This window comes from Hypomesus transpacificus, chromosome 3, assembly GCF_021917145.1.
Source record: "Hypomesus transpacificus isolate Combined female chromosome 3, fHypTra1, whole genome shotgun sequence".
In the NCBI taxonomy this organism is placed as follows: Eukaryota; Metazoa; Chordata; class Actinopteri; order Osmeriformes; family Osmeridae; genus Hypomesus; species Hypomesus transpacificus.
This window is the reverse complement of record NC_061062.1, coordinates 14,992,579-15,013,908: the sequence shown is the minus strand read 5'-3', so window position 1 is coordinate 15,013,908 and position 21,330 is coordinate 14,992,579. Positions and strand designations below refer to the sequence as shown.

At 45.4% G+C, this 21,330-nt stretch overlaps 1 protein-coding gene across 1 annotated transcript; it reads left to right on the top strand.

Annotated features, from left to right (window-relative positions):
- Positions 1-1,705: 1,705 nt before the first annotated feature.
- pld1a (phospholipase D1a) lies at positions 1,706-20,046 on the top strand. The gene is made up of 26 exons (XM_047017359.1): positions 1,706-1,858; positions 6,984-7,199; positions 7,359-7,528; positions 7,616-7,758; positions 7,956-8,067; positions 8,321-8,386; positions 8,767-8,825; positions 9,076-9,168; positions 9,267-9,419; positions 9,584-9,733; positions 9,881-9,964; positions 10,783-10,864; positions 12,379-12,489; positions 12,637-12,822; positions 12,928-13,144; positions 13,834-13,968; positions 14,220-14,338; positions 14,521-14,634; positions 15,819-15,929; positions 17,274-17,362; positions 17,473-17,586; positions 17,747-17,796; positions 17,899-18,033; positions 18,598-18,751; positions 18,912-19,029; positions 19,353-20,046. The coding sequence occupies exons 2-26, from the start codon at positions 7,016-7,018 to the stop codon at positions 19,575-19,577; spliced, it is 3,174 nt and encodes a 1,057-aa protein (XP_046873315.1). The 5' UTR covers positions 1,706-1,858; positions 6,984-7,015; the 3' UTR covers positions 19,578-20,046.
- The last annotated feature ends 1,284 nt before the right edge of the window (positions 20,047-21,330 follow it).

Sequence of the window (21,330 nt, the reverse complement as noted above, 5' to 3'; positions counted from 1 at the left end):
AGTGATTATTTATCACACCGGCAACACATCTAGGAGATATTACTTTGACCACATCAGGTTCTGTATGTCTGCTCATCTGTCTGTGTGTGTTGTGTGCGAATGTCTGCATTTGTGTGTGGATGTGTGTGAAAGTGTCATATGTCTGTCATTTGATGGGTTGTGTGCGTGTCTGTGAAATTTCTGCTGATTTGATAGGTGGCTGTGTATCTGTGTGTGTTTCAATAACAACCATATTTCTGATTGCTATGTTGCTGTGGGTCTTGACAATGTAGTCAGGGGATTACACATGTGTATGTGTGTACGGTACGTGTGTGTATGTGTGTACATGAGTGTGTGTATGCTTGTAATGTGTAGTATTTGCCTGTGTGTGTAAATGCCTGTGTGTGTTTGTGTTCACTTTTCATTTATTAGTTATTCCAGAGAATCCTGGTCAAAGTTTAAGTCATAAACACACACCATTCCTGTTTGTTTTCCTGTCTATTGTTAAGGCTCAGCCGGTGTCAAACCTAGTTTGAAAATGTCTCCAGGAGATGGAGACAAAAATCCAATTGTGGCCATGTTTGGTTGTGGTTGTGGTATATCATTGGTCCTGTGTCAGAGTGTATGAATGTTACATGTGTTTGCTTCGAAACGTGTGTGAATGTCAGTGTGTGTTTTCTTTTTGTATGCATATGTGTCTCTAAGTATGTGTGTGTGCTTGCATCTGTAAGTGTGTCTGTAAGTGTGTGTGTGTGTGTGACTTCATCTGTTTGTGAGTAATGATTGGCTGACTATACTTCAGTTCTGATATGGAAATGAAGAGGGTGACTATCATCAGCGTCCATTCAAGCAGGCCCTGTGTGCTACAGGGGAGAGGGGGGGAGAGAGGGGGAGAGACGGGGAGAGACGGGGAGAGAGGGGGAGAAAGATTGCTCTGGAGAGAAAGAATGAGGTTGAGAGAAATTACCAATTGCCCCAGAAGATGAAGACATAGATCCACTTGTGACCATGTTGTGTTGTGGACTTGTGGCTAGTTACTGTTGACAATGTTACATTGAGATCATGTTTTTGTATGTGTGTCCACAAGTGTGTGTCTGTCTGTGTGTGAGTAAGTGTGTTTGTTTGGCATGTGTTTGTGTTTGTAAGTGAGTGTGCATGTGTATCCGTGCGTTTGCATGTGTTAAAGCGTGTGTGGTGTGGTGTGTGTTGTGTGGCTTAATTCTGTCAGTGAGTTATGAATGGCCGGATTCACTTCACTTTTAATATGGAGATGATGAGGGTGAATATCAGTAACTCAGTTTCCATTCAAGGAGACCCTATGCTCTACAAAGAGAGAGAGAGAGAACAGAGAGAGAGAGAACAGAGAGAGAGAGAACAGAGAGAGAGAGATATCAGGAGGGATAGGAGAATAGAGACATGCAATAAGAGAGAAAGAAATAGGTTGTCAAAGAATGATAGATATTAGTGTGTGTGAGAAGAGGAAGAGAGGGCTATATATAAAGAAAGAGAGAGAGAGAGATTGTTGTAATTGTTGGTCCAGATGGGTAGATCTGCAGAGATGTTAAACACTTCCCTCCGCCCAACTCCTTCTTCCCAGTGTAGATTCAAACACTTTCAACCAATCACAGTGGCTGTGGGGAGGGTCTGCGTGTACCAGGACCACTGATTGGTTCTGAGTTAGGGAGGCTCCTCCCTCCTTTAGGGGCTGTCCTGGGAGAGTTATTTTCACTCATAGTCTGTGCAGACACACACAGTTACACAACAGAGGAACAGCAGTGTGTGTAGCTTGTGGAGTGCGTGCGTGTGTGTGTTCTGTGTCGCCAACTCTACTGAGCACAGGTCTGTCAACATGTGGATCGAACGTCCACAGAACCGGCAGGTTGGTTTGTCTTATTCTCTTGCTTTTGTATCTGTCTCTCTTTCTTTCAAAACCTCTCTCTCTCTCCGTCTCTCTTTCTGTCTCTCTTTGTGTCTCTCCTTGTGTCTCTCTTTGTGTCTCTCTTTGTGTCTCTCTTTGTGTCTCGTCTTGAACTTCAACTCCCTCTCTTTCTGTCACTCTCACTGTCTCTTTTCTCTGACTCTTTGTGTCTGTTGTTTTTCTCTCCCTCTCTTGCTTTCCTCCATTTGTGTCTAGGAAGAAGGGAGTATGTCCATGTGACACTAGAGTGAGGGGCACAAGAGGGGTGACACTTGTGGGATGATATGTGTGTGTGTGCATGTATGTGTGTAAGTATACCACTGTCTGTGGTTATGCATGGGTGTTGCTGCTGACTCCTGATTTAGTTAAGAATATATCATTATTTCAGCTTGTAACATGTCCATACACATGTTTGTGGTTTCTGTGTGTGATGTGTGTGCAGACAGTGTTTGTGTACTTTATGTGTGTCTCGTTGTGTGTTTCTGTGTCCTGTGCTTTGTATGTGTGTGTGTTCACCTCCACCTTGGTGTTAAAGTAAAGTTAGTTGCCGGTGTTGGAATGTCTGGGAACGAAAAGTTAGTCGGCTCCTCTCTCCCTCTTTTTCCCCTCGCCTGTGTTTTCTCTCTTCCTATCCGTTCTCTCCTATTCATCTGTTTTCACAGCTGATGTTACAGGACTGGAAAATGGGCTAAAACAAACAGTGGTTCTCAAACCTGTCCTCAGGGACCACCTGTCCTGCATGTTTTAGATGTTTCCCTGCTCCAACACACCTGATTCAAATGCATGTTCGTTACCAGGCTTATACAGAGCTAGATAGCGACCCATTCATTTGAATCAGGTGTGTTGGAGCAGGGAAACATCTAAAACATGCAGGACAGGTGGTCCCTGAGGACAGGTTTGAGAACCACTGCAATAGAAGTATCCATTCCAATACACATTAACCCTCAAGCTCTGTTCCTTTGGCTTGGCGTGTGCATGTGTGTGTTTTTTGCTTGGAGAAATGTATTGACCAGACCATTGTGTGGTAACCCCGTACAGTTTTTAATGGATCACTCTTTAAAGAAATGTTGAAGGGCAACAGAGCTGTAGGTCAGTGAAGCTGGCAGATCTAAACACTGACACCTCTTCACTCACACTTGCCATGGAGCGTTTGTTGCACATGTACATTTTTTATTGTGCTGTACTACATTGTAAGGTTGTTGTTGTATGTGTGTGTGTAGAGATATGACTCACCTGGGGATAACTGGCTGCTCTGGGCTGGGGTAAGGAGTTGGGATTAGGGTTGGACTGAGGTAAAAAATTGGGATTAGGGTTTGGCTCGGGTAAGGGCTGGGCTGGTGGCTAGGGATGGCTTTAAGGTTAGGGTTGGTGCGTTTACTGGGTTTAGGACTGGGGCTGGATTGGGGCTGGGCTAAGAGAACTTCGACTGAGGTTAGGGCTAGGGTATGGCTAAATCTAGGGCTTAGGCTGGGGCTGGGGCTAGCAATAGGCTAGGCTAGGGCTAGGCCTAGGGCCAAGGCTAAGGCGGTCGCTGGGGCTGAGGCTGGGGCCAGGTCTAGGGCTAGGGCTAAGGCTAAGGTTGGGGCTAGGTCTAGGCTGGGGCTGGGGCTACCACTAGGCTAGGACTGGTCTGGTAGAGACAAGTAGCTGGTCCTTCTGTACAATGATTCCTTGTTTTACTGCCAGTAGAACAGAACTCTGGTAATGATGGCGATTACCCTTCTCTCTCCTGCTTTCTTTCTCTGTCCCCCCCCCCTCTCTCTCTCTCTCTTTCTCTCCCCATATCTCTTTCTGTCTTTTTATTCTCTCTCGTTTTCTCTCTTCTTTCTCTCACGCTCTCTCTCCCTGTGAATGATTAGATAAATGGCAGCTTTAGTGTGGGCTGATATAGAGGTGTCACAGACCTCTTTTTCTCACTCCCTCTCTCTTTTCTCACTGCCTCTCTCTTTTCTCACTCCCTCAGTGTGACATCTGTGCCACGAGGAGGCTGGCACCGCTATAGCAATCAATGTTGTTCAGTAGTGTTGGTATCTTTATGGTGTCAGTTTGTGTGTGTGCGTATGTTTATGTGTGTGTATGTGGTGTGGGTGTAAATGTGCGACTGTGTTTCGGTAAGAATTGAGAGGGAGTGTGTGTGTGTTTATCTGTGTGCGAGTTTTATGGTATTGTAATTCCCCATTTGTTAAACTTATATTAACTTATTATTATATTATATTATCTCAAGGACACCATAGCAGAGTATATGCATATTGTCCTTGAGGGAATGTGACATACATGTAGTTAGCTAGGTCATTAGTTGGCTTTGTAGATAGCTAGCTACAATAGGTAGTTAGTTAGATAGGTACTATAGTTAGCCACAGGGAGTTAGCTTGGCACTAGGGAGATAGCTTGCCAGCTAGTTAACTATGTAGTTAACTTTAGCTGGGTTGTTAAGCTGATAAGTTGTTAGCTACTTCAGCTAGGGTCATTGTTGCCCTGATATGGGGAATATTTTAACTAAACATAAAATGTTTTAATTGCTTATTTGTTAATAACATAGCCTATGCATATAGGTTGGGAAAACAAGAAACAATGTGAAAGAAATAAATGAGGCACTTCTAGTCTCTCCTTGTCTCTTCCAAGCTGCACCGAACTGAACTACTGGAGTTCTCTATGTGCTGGTCTGGTGGATCAGCTGAGCTGGCCACCGACCCTGGAGATGAAACGTCAACTAGAGGAAGCCACACACAATAGTGTTTGTGTGTGTACGTGTGTGTGTGTCCACACGGGGTCCAACCTCAGATTACACTCCTTTATTACACTTTGGATTTTCCGTTGTCGTTGTACAGTAAGGCTATTTCCGAAATGATAGGCTACCTCATGGCAACTCTTTATTCCACCCTCCCCTTCCCTCCATGTCGTCCTGCTCTCCTCCTATCTCTGTCCCCCTTTAACCCTCTTCTTCTCCGCCCTCATCTTCTCATCTTCCTCTGTCCTCCTGTGTATTTTATGTATATTGACTGATCAGCTTTCAGAAGGTTTTGGCTGTATTGCAGGAAGGGAGACAAGCAGCATTTAATTTTTTTAAATTGTTACTCCATGACGGACATACTGTCACCATGGCGACCAGTCAGGAAGCAGGAAGCGGGCAGTGTTCCATCAGAGGAGAGGGAAGAGATAACCCAAATGTTCTGCTCCTTTGGACACAGTCTCTCTGTCTCTCCCTCTCTTGTTCTCTCCCTCTCTCCTCAACGTGTCATCATCTCGTCATACGGTATCCACATTAGCACAAGTGTGCTACAAAGAAATGTATTCATCAACCACGGATTGGAACTGAAATCATGACTCCAGCATGACGCATAGTTACATGAAATGAAAAAGCAATGTGGCAAACTGTGAGTCACACATCAGTTGCTCTGACAACATCAGCGTCAGGAAACTGATGTGGCACTAAAATCACTAATAGAAAATACAAGGGTTGTTTATGTAGAATTTATTCATCAAGAAAGGTTCCCCTGGTGGACTGGATATAAAGGATACAACATGCATTATGTTTGAGAGAGATAAGCGAGTGAAAGAGAGAGAAAGAAAATACTGTACTCTATACACTCCACCGTCTCTGCCTGACCCTGTGTGTGTGTGTGTGTGTGTGTGTGTGTGTGTGTGCGCGGTCCAGAAGCTTCATAACACACACAGAGCTGAGAGATACCACACTGTTCTTTTCCCCAAAGAACACACACACACACACATTCTTAGAGATTCACAAAATGTTTACTGACAATGAAGACTTCCTTATGTCACACATACACATGCTAACACAATAACTAGCAACGGCATGTGTTTGACACAATCCAACAAGGTAGGTCTCTTTCGGTATGGACTGTGAGTCAGTGTGTGTCAGCAGTAATATGGGATTGTCAAGGAGTTCATCGTGTCCTAACTTGCATCAAAAGTACTTTTGAGATGTCTGGTCAGATGACATAATTGAATGTTGTTGCCGTGGTGCCCTGCGTGAGAATTTTGCCCGGCCTCTTCTCAGGACAGCAGCGGATCCCACATCCACAAATGTTATATATTAAAATGTATATATAAAATGATTATACTATATAAATATATATATACTGTAATATATGATATTGTATATATACAAAATATCTATAGGTGTTTTGTCAGTGTAACTGTCTGATGATAGACAGTGCAACTTTTCAGCAGAACCGGGATTACTATGGTCTGCCTGCATACCGTTTGTGTCTGTCTGTCTGTCTGTCTGTCTGTTGGTCTGTCTGCCTGTCACCCAGAGAGACAACCCCTTCCATTCCTGTCCCATGCTGGGCAGACAGCCTCACAGACACCAGCTTCCTGTGGTGCGATTAGAATAGCCCTGTGTGTGTGAACATGTGTATACATGTGTGAGTGTGTGTGTTTGAGCGTGTACACGCATTTGCGTATGTGTGTGAGAGAGTGTGTGTTTGAAGGGTCAACTCTCATATCCTCAATCGCTTTCAGGCAGTTGCAACGTTTGGTGGAAGGGACACAGTGACTTAGGGAAGCAGTACGTGTGTATGTGCACGTGTGTGTGCGTGCGTGGGTGGAGATGCTCCTACTCATCTTGACCATTCCTTGCTCAACGCCAAATGTTATCCCAGAGGCCTGTCCATCAGTAGCTCCCTGTGAACCAATAAACTAGCAGCACCCCTGACCCCTGACCCAGCTCTTCCTGTGAGAGGATCTATTCTGGGGTGTGGATGTGAAACCTGGGACAGCTGCAGGAAGAGACCCCTCCCCTCCAGAGAGAATATCTCTTCCCTCCCCCCCCCAGGGAGGATACCTCCCTCACCTCCCCCGAGAACACAGCCCTTCTCTTCCAGTCACATCCAGGCTGCCAGATCACTCTTTAAAGGTTTAACTGATGTTTTTTCTCTTTTCTTTATTTCTCTCCTTTTCCTCTTCCGTTTTGTTTTGTTCCCACTCCTCTTCCTTCTCCTGCTCATCCTCCTCCTTCCACTATTCCTACTCCTCCTCCTCCTGGTCTTTCTCTTTCTTCTGCTCCTCCTATTCTTCCTACCACCGTTCCTACTCCTGCTCCTCCTTCTCCTCCTTCTCCCAGGTTCCCCCTGCTTCAGGAGCTAAGTGCTAGGCATGGCAGGAAAAGCCACATCCCACACAAGCAGGCTGGTGACCTTTGAACCCTCTGACATCACAGCTGACGAGCCAGACACACGAGCCAGAAGCAAGATGGCCGACGTGGTTGAGAGCCTGGACACCCGAGAACTGGACCTGGAAGAGGGGGAGGAGACTGACTTTGATGCTGCACACCATATAGGTGTGTGTGTGTATTCAATTCTGCCCTTGGATAGATAGGATGTCATATTTCTCTCTCTCTCTCTCTCTCTCACTGTCCTCCTCTCTCTGTTCTCTCACATTTTTGCCTCTCTCCCCCTCTTTTTTTCTCTCTCTCTCTGTGACCATGGTGACCGTGCAGGGGACTCTCGTATCCCCTTCTCTGCTGTGTATGAGACGGTGGGCTTTAAGGAGGCCAGTGCCCGGATCTACTTGCCCACCCTGCCCATCACAGCCAGGATCCTGGAGGTGGAGAGGTTCACCGCTAACCAGGACCGCTTTAACATCTCCCAAAACAGGAGCGTCAACAAGGTGCACACACATCCACACACACACAAACACACAAAGCTCAGCTCCTGATCACAGCTGGAGGAAGTCTGTTTGTATGTGTGTGTGCAGTCTCTCCCTGCAGTGTTCCGGATAGAGCTCCGACATGGAGAGTTCTCCTGGGTTGTGAAGAGGAAGGAGAAGCACTTCCTAGAGCTGCACAGAGAGCTTCTCCGCTACAAGACATTGATGAGGATCCCTCTGCCCTCCCGCAGGTACACCCACACACACACCCTCTGCCCTCACGCAGGTACACACATACAAATGCATACACACACACTCACACACACTCATACATACAGGTACACACAACGCAGACACTCACACACAACAATGCAAACACATTCATCATGGACGTCTTTTCCCTGTATCTCACTCTTTCTGTGACCTCCATCCCTCCATCCTGACCCAGTCACACAGTGAGGAGGAAGAGTGTGAGGAAGAGCGAGGTGAGGGAGATGCCTTCTCTGCCCCGGGGGAACGGAGACGAGCTGGCACGGGATGAACAGGTCTCCAGCAGGAGGGTACGTGTCTGAGAGCGTGTGTGTTTGTGCGAGTGTGAGTGTGTGTGTGTTGCGGTGACTATGAGCTCTGTGGGCAGAGAAATGTCTTCACGACCTTGTGCTCTAACACTGTCTTCCTTCTGTTCTGACCATTGCTTCTGATGTGACGATCTCACGACAAGGAGACCACTGTTACACCGGATGCGATTAACTAGGGATGTAGAGAATGACAGGAGAAAAACAGGACAACATCTGTTACTGTGTGTCTCTACAGAGACAATTGGAGGACTACCTAAACAAGTTGCTGAGAATGGCCATGTACAGGAAATACCATCACACTGTGAGTACTGTAGTCCACAGTACAGGTAACAACAGTATGAGTATTGTGGTTCACAGTACAGGTAATAACAGTATGATTATTGTGGTTCACAGCACAGGTAACAACAGTGGCCGGTTTTCCCAGATTCGTTAAGAAGCTCTTAATGCTAAGAGCGTCTGAAGAACGTTCTAAGAGCGCTCTAGAATGCTCTTAGAACGTTCTTAAGAAGATGTTAGCGTTAAGAGCTTCTCAACGAATCTGGGAAACCCAGCCTGTATGAGTATTGTGGGTTACAGTACAGGTTATAACAGTACGAGTATTGTGGTTCACAATACTGGTACTAATATTTTGTGTTCTAGCTCAGTGAGGTCATGATGACAGCTGTGTTCCCTGTGCTTCAGATGGAGTTCATAGACATCAGCCAAATGTCCTTCATCCACGACCTTGGTCCTAAAGGCCTGTAAGGAACATCTCCCCCATATCTCCAAATACCATCCAGCCCTGTACTGATGGTTTTGCTTATCTGAAACAAGATGAATATGTCAGCTTGTCACCGAAGTGGTTTTATTGTTTTACTGTCTGTGCTGCATGTAAAGTTAGACAGAACATACTTTCTCACACAGCCTGTGTGTGACGTATGTATGGGCGTTTGTGGGCATGTGTGTGTGTTTGTGCATGTGTGTGTGTGCGCATGTGTGTGTGCGTTCCAGGGAGGGGATGATTTACAAACGGTCTGGAGGACACCGCATCCCAGGCTTGAACTGCTGCGGTCACAATGAAGTCTGCTACCGCTGGTCCAAACGGTCAGTCCCCCCCCCCCCCACACACACACACACGCACAGATAAACCTAAAAATGCCATGCCTCCATGTGTGTGTGTGTGTGTGTGTGTGTGTGTGTAGCTGGCTGGTGGTGAAGGATTCCTTCCTGCTGTACATGAAGCCAGACACCGGGGCCATCTCCTTCGTCCTGCTGGTGGACAAGGAGTTCCGAATCAAGATGGACTCCAAAGACACCGAGACCAAACATGGCGTGCGCATAGACTGTCTCTCTAGGTGTGTGCGTGCATTTCTGTGTCTCAATGTTTGAGCGTGTGCTTGTTTGTGTGTGTGTGTGGGGGGGTATGTACATGCATGTCAGACCTTTGCTTTTGAAGAGAGGGACAGTTGGGATGTGTGTGTGTGATGTGTGTGTGTGTGTGTGTGGTGTGTGTGTGCAGGACTCTGGTGCTGAAGTGCAGCAGCTACAGACATGCGCGCTGGTGGGGCCAGGCCATAGAGGACTTTGTGCGGAGCCATGGGAAGGCCTTCCTCACCGATCATCGCTTTGGCTCTTTCGCCCAGCAAGAGGAGAACATCCCAGCCAAGTGGTAACCACGGAGACAGGGGTGGCTTGTGTACTGTAAACAACGGGGGGTGCGTGGGAGCTTGCATGACTCCTCTCTGTTTGTGTTCCTGTGTGTGCACGTGTAACTGTGTGTCTGTATATCTCTGTGTGTGTGTGTGTGTGTGTGTAGGTACGTGAATGGGAAGACTTATATGGAGGACGTGGCAGATGCTCTCGAGGAGGCTAAAGAAGAAATTTTCATCACAGACTGGTGGTGAGTCTGTGTGTGAGTGCGTGGGTATATATATGTGTGTGTGTGTGTGGATGTGTTGGGATATGTGTGTGTGGGGATAATGTGTGTGTGTGTATGTGGGGATATTTTGTATGTGGGGTTGTTTGCATTTGTGGCAAAGAGACAAGGTGTCTCTGCAGTTGGCAGTGAAAGATGTAAAGTGTTGAAACTCATTGCTTGTTTCAGCTAGAGCTGTGAATAAGCCAGGCTACCATTCACACATGGCCCTACATGTGTTCGTGAGCAGTGTGTGTTTGTGTGTGTAAAAGTGTGTGTGTGTGTGTTGGTCGTGTGTGTGGATATTTGCTTGGGTGTGGTTGTGCGTCTTGGTGTGTGTCGGTGTGATTGGGTGTGTGCATGTTTGTGAATGTGTGTGTGATTGTGTAACAGGTATGCTGCGTTTATGGGATCCATCTGGTTCATGTTAGTGTTTCTGCTGGATGCCCGCTGGCGGAACGGTAACAGGCTCAGGGTTGCTAGTTTGAAACTGTTCCAGGGGCAGATTCAGCAGAATTCTAATGTCATGTAACTCTTGCCACTGGTTACTTCTCTACAACACTGGTGTGTGACAATATGTAGCTTCCCGTCACGTCATCTTCAATTTACTTCCTGTGTGTGTAGGGAGGGAGGAGGGGAAAAGTAACCTATTACTAGTTAAGTGTGTTTTTCTACATTACTGTATCTGACTGTGTGTTTGTTTGTTTATCTGACTGTGTGTGTGTGTGTATATGTTTACTTATCTGACTCTGCGTGTGTGTGTGCATATGTTTGTGTGTGTATATGTGTGTCTTACACACCAGGCTGAGTCCTGAGATTTTTCTGAAGAGGCCTGTCGTCGAGGGCAACCGCTGGAGGTTGGACTGCACCCTGAAACGTAAAGCAGTGAGTACCCCCAACCTGCAGGAGGTGTTGTACATCACAGACACTCTGCTGCCCGTTACAGCCTCTTCAGGTTCCGTTCAGCTGGTTCAGGAAGTATTTATTTCTGAAAGGAAATCAAAGAGTTAAAATCATAAAAAGAAATAAAAGATAGTTGTTTCAGAAGTGTGTATATCCATATACAGTCAACTCCGGTATTGTTGGCAGTCCTGGTAAAGGTGATTAAAAAGTGTTCCGAAATTCAGCAGAAGCAGAATTCTTTTAGTTGTAGTACATTTATTCTGAGAAAGAAAATCAAGAAAGTATTTGACAAAACAAAAAATGCTATGAAAAACACATGTCCCACAATTATTGGCACTCTTGTTTATGAACAAAATGTAAATTAAGCATTTTTCCATTTCTATCCTTTTAAATTGATCAGTGTTCATCACTTACTGTTTCATAGGGGTATGAATTTGAGTGACACAGGCAATATTCCCTTACACATAGGGACATTTTATAACTTCATAAGTCAGTGAATGGTTCTAAAACATTGCTACTCATCTAACTCATCTTTTAGGGCCAAACCCTTGAAATGTTAAAAGATACTGGAACTGTTTTAAAGTCATCTGAAAGAGGACCTAAGTCTATTTTGCACTCATTCTCAGGGAATATGATGGTTTTCATTTTCCAAGATACGTAGGTGATATCATATGCCCACATTCAGGGAACCTTGTTTCATCATGACATCATGAACTCCATGAAATAGCAGGAATGATGCAATGTAAATCTGGCTTCCAGGACACTACAACTGGGTTGTTGTTGGATCCTTCAGCAGGACAAGGATCCCCAAGGCCGGCCCAAGCCATTATGGGGCCTTAAGCAAAATTGATTTGGGGGCCCCTCTGCGTCGCTTATCGTTGCCGATAAAAAAATTAAAAAGAATATATATTTTTACATAATACATTAAACTGTAATTTAATTTGCTCTTGTGGGCCCTCTGGTAGCCACAGGGGCCCTAAGCAGCTGCTTAGTTTGGTACAAGACATCTAGCATCTGCCATGGCCATCTCAGTCCCCTGACCTAAACCCCACCTGTGGGTTGAGCTGAAGAGGAGAGGGCACAAGAGAGCAACTCGGAGGAATGCTCTCAGATTCCTTGTTCTGTATTCTCTTACTTATTAGATGTTACAGAAGAAGACTCAGGGACGTTTCATTGGTAAAAGTAGGTTGTGCGAGTTGTTTTTTTCTCAGAATAAATGTACTTCAGTTAATGGACGCATCGTTTTTTTGTCTTCCCAATTTCTGTAAAATGTTCAGTGGGACCAAGTTAAATGACCAAAAGGTGCATTTTTTACCACCCTTTCTACTCATCTTTACCACAGGTGCCAATAATTCCAGAGTTGACTGTATATATATTATCTACACTATATAAAACATGAAATCAAAAAACCTTCAAAGAACCTGAACAGGAGGATTAAAAACCAACATGATTTGGACACATCTGATAGACTGTCTTGCGGGTGTTTGTCTCCGCAGCAACAAGGCGTGCGTGTGTTTGTGATGCTGTACAAGGAGGTGGAGCTAGCACTGGGCATTAACAGTGAATACAGCAAGAGGACTCTGATGCACCTGCACCCCAACATCAAGGTATGTCCCTCACTTCCACACCCCCCCACTGGAGATACTCTACATGGGAAGCCAACAGCTTCCCATGCATGGGAACAACTAGCTTACTAGTTTTGCATGTGTGTGTTTCTGTGTGTGTGTGCCTGTGTGTGTGTGTGTCTCCTGCAGGTGATGCGCCACCCAGACCACGTCTCGTCCTCTGTCTACCTTTGGGCGCATCACGAGAAGATCATTGTCATCGACCAATCAGTGGCCTTCGTGGGCGGGATTGACCTGGCGTATGGTCGCTGGGATGACAGAGAACACCGCCTGACAGACGTGGGGAGCGTGACACGCTCCGTCGCTATGGAGCAGGTCAGATACACACACACGCACGTATACACACAACACACACCCGTGGGTTCACAACACCCACATACACACAACACCCGTAACCTGTATTCTGTGCCTCCTACCCAGGCTGCCAACGCAAACACTCCAGCCAGTAGGGGGGTGTCCTCGAATGACTGTGTTACCCATAGCAACGGGAGAGGTGGGGAGCCATCAATGGAGAAAGTGGAGCTGCCAAAGCTGAAGGGGATTGGTCGAACCAGGAAGTCTCGTTTCAGCCTGTACAGGCACCTGCACAAACGCACCTTCCATCACTCTGATAGTATCAGCAGCATCGACAGTACAGGTCAGCTCCAATGAGACAACACACCACTACACTACAACAACAAACCACTACACTACAACAACACACCACTACACTACAACAACACACCACTACACTACAACAACAAACCACTACACTACAACAACACACCACTACACTACAACAACAAACCACTACACTACAACAACACACCACTACACTACAACAACACACCACTACACTACAACGACACACCACTACACTACAACAACACACCCCTACACTATGATAACACATCACACACCATGGCACTACAACACACCAGTACACCACAACACTATTATCCATTGCAGTTTGAGGTCCAGTTCGGCGCCAGGCTCGAAAGAATGTGTTGTCATAGTGTTGTAGCACCACTACAACAACACACTACTACCCTACCACACTACACCATACTATGACACCACAACACTACAACGACGACACACAACTCTACAACAACACTACGCATGTCTAAGTCCTCATATCTTCTGTACTGTAGGTAGAGAGTCTATGTCCTTATATATATTCTGTACTGTAGGTAGATAGTCTAAGTCCTTATATCTTCTGTACTGTAGGTAGAGAGTCTAAGTCCTTGTATATATTCTGTACTGTAGGTGGATAGTCTAAGTCCTTATATATCTTCTGTACTGTAGGTGGACAGTTTAAGTCCTTATATATATTCTGTACTGTAGGTAGTGGTTCTGTGAAGAGCATCAGCTTGCAGACTGGGGTGGGAGAACTCCTGGGCAACACTCGTTTCTGGCACGGCAAAGACTACTCCAACCTTATCTACAAGGACTGGATTCAGCTGGAAAAACCCTTTGATGGTAAGGACTGGTTCCATTGGTCGATGTGGTCATTAATTGGAGAGAGAGAAGCAGGGTGGTTGAGATAATGAGAAGGGGGAGAGATGGAGACACACATACACACAGGGGCTGTGGGTTATTGGCTGTGGTAAATGGTTTCCATTTAAGTTTTTTCCCCAGACATTACCAGAGGGAAATAAAAGCATCACTTCCTGCTAAAAGTTTTAGGGATGCTCCCTCACTTTTTCCCCTCCTCTCCCTTTTTCCTCCAGACTTCATAGATAGGTACACAACTCCCAGAATGCCCTGGCATGATATTGCCTCAGTGGTTCATGGGAAAGCAGCCAGAGACGTGGCCCGACACTTCATCCAGCGCTGGAACTTTACCAAAGTAACACACACAACAACACGCACACATAAGGTCATGAATACACCTTCATCTGTGGGAAAAATGGGAACTGCCCATTTCTCTCTTATAATTTCACATTTGATGTTCCTCTTCCGCTTTCTCTCTCCCTTTCTCGCTCTCCACTCCCCCCCTTCCTTCCTTCCTTCCCCCCCTTACTCTTCCAGATAATGAAGCCCAAGTACCGGTCTCTTTACTATCCCTTCCTGCTCCCCAAGTCTCACTCCAGTGCAAACCAGCTACACTACCAGGTCCCTGACTGTGTCAATACCAAAGTGCAGGTGAGTCCATAAATACATACACACAGGGCTGCCCATAAGGGGGAAAGCTTTCTGGGGCTCAGCCGTGGTGGAGCCCGACGCGATGCCAGCAGCAATAATCATGTTCGTCTTAAATATTTTAAGAAATAATAACAAATTTATTTTGGACTGAAATACTCACCATTACTTATAAAAGAAAACATAAACATTGTATTGTTGCTTTAGTAAAATGTAGCCTGTTTCATAATGAACCCCCCCCCCCCCTCTCTCTCTCCTAAAAATGGTATGAGTCGTTTTTTGTTTAGTGATGTCATTTATTGATCTAAGGTTAAGCTAATAATGTCAGAGTAGGCTACATTTCGTTGCTATGCCAGGACCTGTTCAGAAATCGGGATATCAGAAAAGAAAAGATTAAAAAAAGGAAAGAGCTAGCAAGGGCATTCGACCCCCAAATAAAAGTAATAAATATTTATAACCCTAAGCGCATGTTCTGCCTTGCTCTAAGGACATTCTGCACTTTCCCTGTAACTTGGCAGGAGGAGAAAGGTCCTTCAGTAAACTCAAAATCATAAAAATGACTTGCGCTCCACAATGAGCCAGGAGAGGCTCAATCCCAATACTTTCCATTGAGTGTGAAATGGCTAAACAAATTGACTTCAAATACATTATAAAATACTTTGCATCCAGAAAGACAAGGAAGATGGCTGTATGATAGGCAGAGATGAAAGCAGGTCAATTGCATTTTACACTAGAAAATGTGGTGTGAGTGTAGCAGATCTCAGTGTGTCAAATTGTTGTGTGTGTGTGTGTGTGTCTGGCCCGGCACCACACAAGTTGTTAAGGCCTCTCAGTTATATTTTTTAAACTTTATGTGAAAGTTTTATGTATAAAGATGTATTTGTTTTGTTATAATGTAGCTGCCATCACTGAGTAATTCTCTCTAAGTTTACATATGTTTTATGTAGGAGAGAGAGAGCACAAGTGCGAATGCGTTAATAAGTAAAGACCTATTAGGGGGGGGGGGGGGGGGGGGAGGGGGGGGGGCATTCACTGGACCCTTTCAGGGGCCCAGCAATTTCTATGGGCGGCCCTGCATACACACATACATTTACAAATAATACGGTACTGATAGGTACACAAAGTTGCAAATGTATAGGACACACATACACACACACACTCTTCCCGATTGTACTTTCTCCTCTCAGGTCCTGAGGTCGGCAGCAGACTGGTCAGCAGGTATAAAGCACCATGAAGACTCCATCCACAACTCCTACATCCAGACCATCGCCAGGAGCAAGCACTACATCTACATAGAGGTACACATACATGACCAGTGATGGGGGTAACGAGTGACATAGTAATGGATTACAGTAACGATATTACTATTATAGGTAACGAGGTAAAGTAATGCATTACACTCAAAATATTGGTAACTACGCTACTTTACTAGACCTCCGGAACGCGCTTTCCTGCGTTACCCAAGCCATTTTTGCCAGTCCGAAAAGTTCTCTTTTAGTGGCGATTGCATGCTTGCCTGTGTGCTTGCTTGTCTGGGCACCGTTGACACAGAGATCGATTTGAGTGATGTGAGTGACGTAGCTGCTGGTGCGTAGACACTAGGTGCTTTCGATTTGCTGCAGTCGGCTGCCTTGAAGCTGAGAATGCCATTGGCTGCTTCAAGTCAGCCGGGCTGCAGGCGGCTGCAGGCAACGCCGGCGCTGCATGAAGTCGAAGAAACCTATTGACAACCCAGTATCACATCATTGATACTAGGTTGACGTAGAAGGAGGGAAGCGGGAAATTGGATGAGACGGAGACAGGAGGGTTCAGCCAGTGGCGATATTCTCATTATTTAAACTTTGTTGCTCGAAAGGACAAACATTTTACAGTAAAATACATTCTTTGTCCAGGCGAGACGTGCCTTTCAACTGCTGTCAACCCAATGAGATTTTAAAGTGAGGCATATTTCTTTGGTCTGACTGTGTGGACAGGGTTAATGTTCGTTCAAGTGAATGGGTTTTATGTGCCATTTTGTTTTACATGTTTACAATTACAATACACTATGTGGAAAGGCTAAGAGATGCCCTTTATTGAAAATTGAAAAATAAAGTGATGAAAGGGCGATGATGTTTGTCCATGTATCTTTGCGGTAAATGTGGACATTTGCAAATTTCAAGTAAAGTAACTAGTAGTGAAGTTACTTTTCAAATGCAGTAACTAGTCAAGTAATCTAGTTACAATTTTTAGAAGTAACTAGTAACTTGTTCTGAGTAACTACCCCAACACTGTACATGACATAGAACTACATGTGCATGACATCAAACTACATGGAGGCGCATCTACGTGACATTTCATTGCACAGCGCTACAGACATGACACTAAATCTACGTAGAGGCACATAATACATGACATAGCACTACAAAGAGGTACACATATATGATATAGTATTAAATAGATGTACAGTACACAATGCAGAGGCTAAGAACTGTATACAGTTACTTCAGTTCAAACTTTTGACTGGTACTGTACATCTACATGACACCTACACATGCATGACATAACATCCAATAGACTTGACATATGTGTATCAGAATGCAACATAGGCTGACATAAAGCTTAGACATACCTGACTGGAAGTCCACCCCATCTCTGTGCCTCAGAACCAGTTCTTCATTAGCTGTGCAGACAACAAGATGGTGTACAACCGAATCGGAGACGCCATCATCGAGAGGATCATCCGAGCACACAAGTACGTCTGTCCCAAGACAGGGATGATGAAGGGATCAGTGTGTGTGTTCGTGCAGACTATAACTATGTGTGTGTGTGTGTGTGCCTATGTGTGTGTGTGTGTGTGTTTAGGGAGGGGAAAAAGTTCCGTGTGTACGTGGTGACCCCCCTGCTGCCTGGCTTCGAGGGTGACATCACTACCGGAGGGGGGAATGCCATTCAGGCCGTCATGCATTTCAACTACAGGTACAGAGACATTATACCTGACCAGACCGCATCAAACCAGACTGGACCAGTCCAGGCTAGACCTGACGTGTTCAGACCAGACAAAACCCAATGAGCCCTTGTCAGACCTGGCCAGACAAAAGAACAGACCGTAACATCCTACAAATTCTGCTCTCTACAGAACCATGATCAGAGGGGAATTCTCCATCATCTCCCAGCTGAAGAAGGAGAGTAAGTGAAACATACACACACACACACACAAAACACAATGCACAAATAACCACACACGTACAATACACACACCCTCTGATTCGGACTCTGACCCCCTTCCAGTGGACGACCAGTGGATGAACTACATCTCCTTTGCCGGTATGAGGACCCATGCAGAGCTGGAGGGAAGCCTCATCACTGAGCTCATCTACATCCACAGCAAGTTGCTCATCGCCGACGACAACACCGTCATCATCGGTACGCATGCGCAGGGTGGGGTGGTGTGTGTAGGTGTAGGTGTAGGTGCATAGGGTGGGGATACAGTGCATGTGTATTTGTGCCTGTGTGATTATGTGTGTTGTCCTATTCTGACCCGGAATTGTAAGACTGGCTGCTCAAACACAGCTCCATCGCTCCTCCTACTGGTGAACGGTTGTACTGCAGTTCCAGATCATTTCCTGAAGGAGGCAGTGCCTCCGTGTGACTGTCAGACATGACAGATGGAAGAGACGTGACCTTTAGTCATGCTTTTCATTTCTATCATCTGTTCCATGTGCCCTAATCTATCTGTCTGAGTTAGACCATCAAAGAACATCCATCCCTTCTGGGAAGATAGATCGTGTCTGGTGTGTGTGTGTGTGTGTATTGGTGAGGAGAGATGCTTGATATAAAAACATAAAAGAGACCTAACTGCAGAACATTCCTTTGAAGAAAGCACGTACGGGCAAGTTTGAAACCTTTGAGTGTATGTGCATATCTGTGTGTGTTTGTGTGTGTATATCGTGCCGTGTGTTGGTGTGTGTATGTGTGTGTGTGCTTTAGGTTCAGCCAACATCAATGACCGGAGCATGCTGGGGAAGCGTGACAGTGAGGTGGCAGTGATTGTGGAGGACTCTGAAACGGTTCCCTCCATTATGGATGCTGAGGTGTACCAGGCCGGACGATATGCACTGCAGCTGCGCCTTGAGTGCTTCAGGTGTGTGTGTGTGTATTGTTTGGGAAAGTCACAGCAATTGCTCTACTCTGGACATGCACTACGCAACTGTTTAAATCTGTGTGTGTTTATATGAGTGTGTGTGTGTGTGTGTACAGTATGTTTATGTGTGTGTGTTTATGTGTGTGCGATCTCATGGCAGGAATATCCTGGGTGGACACACTGACTCCAGTATAGACGTGTCAGACCCCATTAGTGAACGTTTCTACAAGGATGTGTGGATGACCACCGCCGCACGCAACGCCACAATCTATGAGAAGGTGCGTAAGATGACACCATGATGACGACACAAACACATTCTACAAAACACAACATCCAAAGGTGTATGGTAGCACTCGCTAACTTTGACAAAAAACACAGTGCCCAGAAACGTTAGCATGTTTAGTCTGATGACCAAAATCAACTGATGAAACTGAGTGCTGCCATACACCTGGGGATGCAGTTTTTTTGAAATGCGTGTTTGGGTTTATCACCACAGCGGTGTGTACACGTGTGTGTTTGTGTGAATGCGTGTTTGTTTACGAGGGGGCCTACGTTCAAGCGCGCTTGTCCATTCGTTTGTGTGTTCTGTGGCTGTGTGCAGGTGTTCCGCTGTCTTCCCACCTCCCTGGTGCGTAACATGGCGGAGCTAGAGCAGTACCAGTCCAAGCCCGGTCTGGCCCAGTCCGATCCGGCCAGGGCCCAGGAGGAGCTGCGCAGGATTCGGGGCTTCCTGGTCCAGTTCCCTCTGGATTTCCTGTCCGAGGAGAACCTCATGCCCTCGGTTGGAACCAAGGAGGCCATGGTCCCCACGGAGCTCTGGACTTAAGAGCTATAGAACCAGGGACAGGGCCACAACCAGTACTAGCAACACGTTAGTACCAGTTCCTGGTTCAAGAACCAGCACTAGGACTGAAACTACATCCAGGATCATGACCAGTACAGTAACCATAACCTTTGTACTCTAGGACTAGACATGGTTTAAATGTTTCTGGCATTAGGAGGACTTGAACTTGACTTGATCTCTGGACCTATAAACTGGAGCTGGAGAGAAGGGACTGAGAGCCATTCTTGGGTTATCTCCGGAGCTGGACCTGTCAGTGTGTGTACTGTGATCACGTCTGTCACTTCTGTTCTGGTCACTAGGCCTGTTATGTATGCTTTCTGTTGTAGAGTCTGTTGCCTCTCGCACTACATGCACAGCACTTAACGACACACACAATCGCCTACATACTTCCTGTAGAGGCTGTATTTGCTGTTAAGATCTTCTGAAATTACATTCATTTTTTAAACAAGAATTTTAAACGTAAATATTCATGTGTCTTCAATGTGCCAATTTGTTTGCTTGAAGCTAACTTTTAACTGGGGCACCAGTTTTTTCCTGAAAGATAATATTGTATTATCTGTACCGGCTGTGATTAGTAAGCTCCCACTGTGTAGCTTTAACTAACTATCTTACTAACATGGCTGATATGACGCATTAGTCAATCACAGGTCTGAGGACAGTTCATAGAATCACAGGGAGGAAGAGGAATGGTCTTTCACAGGTGTTCCACTCTCCGGTTAACAGAGGATTGCGAGAGACAGTTGCTGTTCAAATGCTGCCTGTCTGTATAAAATAAGATGACGCCAGTGCCTTCTGAAGATGAACAGAGAGAAACAAGGCATGACAGAAAGAGACAGATGTGTGAAAAAAGAATGAGAGGAAGACATAGCTGATACAGAAAAGGTAAGGTGATCTTTCGTGTGGGAGTGACATTTTCCTGAACAATGGGTCACTAGTGTCATTCCTCCTTTAGGCCACCAGAGGAGGCTACCTAACATGTCATGTACAATACCTCAACAAACTCAGTAGTAGAGGCAGAATAGCTTCCTAAACTACAGTTGTGCCTGGTCTTTAGTATGTGTTTGCTACAGCATCTCTGTCTCTGTTAGCCAAGCAGATATGGTTTGATCCACCTCACATATCTGTTGAATAGATGGTTTGACATGTAGAGTTCTCTCTGTGTTTTGTCAAGATATAAAGTTACAGTTTTTCACGATTAATAAAACACATTTCTTGCAACTGTCACCCATTTTCTCAAAACCGTAAACACAAAACATCTTCAAACTAAATTTCCAAAACTGACTCTTCTGGCAAAATCAAACCCTCGCCCCTAAACCTTTTAACCTGTGCTCAAAATCAAACAATGCTTTCAGATCATAAACACAGCAAATCAACATATAAACACTATGGAGCAATCATTATACACAACATAAAAAAATTGAGAACACAGCATCCAGGGCATGTAGTTACATGTAAGGAAAAATGGGTTTATGTAGACACCGTAACTGCATTTAGCAATAAAGACGTGGGAAAAACCCTCTGGTGTGCCGGACAACTGTGTTTTAGTTGTGTTTACTGTTTGCCGCCTGTACCATTTTGCAGCAGAAGTGCATCAAAGTGCAAAATGTTATTAGTGAATGAGAATGCGTTTAGAGTTTTGCCAAAAGAGTGTCTGATTCGCCAAATGGGTGTAGGCCACTGAACATTTGATTCAGAAAATGGGGTTTAGTGTTATTGTGAAAAACTGTAAAGTGCC

Bases quoted from the DNA above. Each gene is read 5' to 3' on its own strand.
- pld1a (XM_047017359.1), top strand. From the start codon at position 7,016: ATGGCAGGAAAAGCCACATCCCACACAAGCAGGCTGGTGACCTTTGAA. The intron at 7,759-7,955 runs GTACACCCACAC...ATCCTGACCCAG, and splicing joins ATCCCTCTGCCCTCCCGCAG to TCACACAGTGAGGAGGAAGA. The intron at 18,752-18,911 runs GTGTGTGTGTGT...ATCTCATGGCAG, and splicing joins CTGCGCCTTGAGTGCTTCAG to GAATATCCTGGGTGGACACA.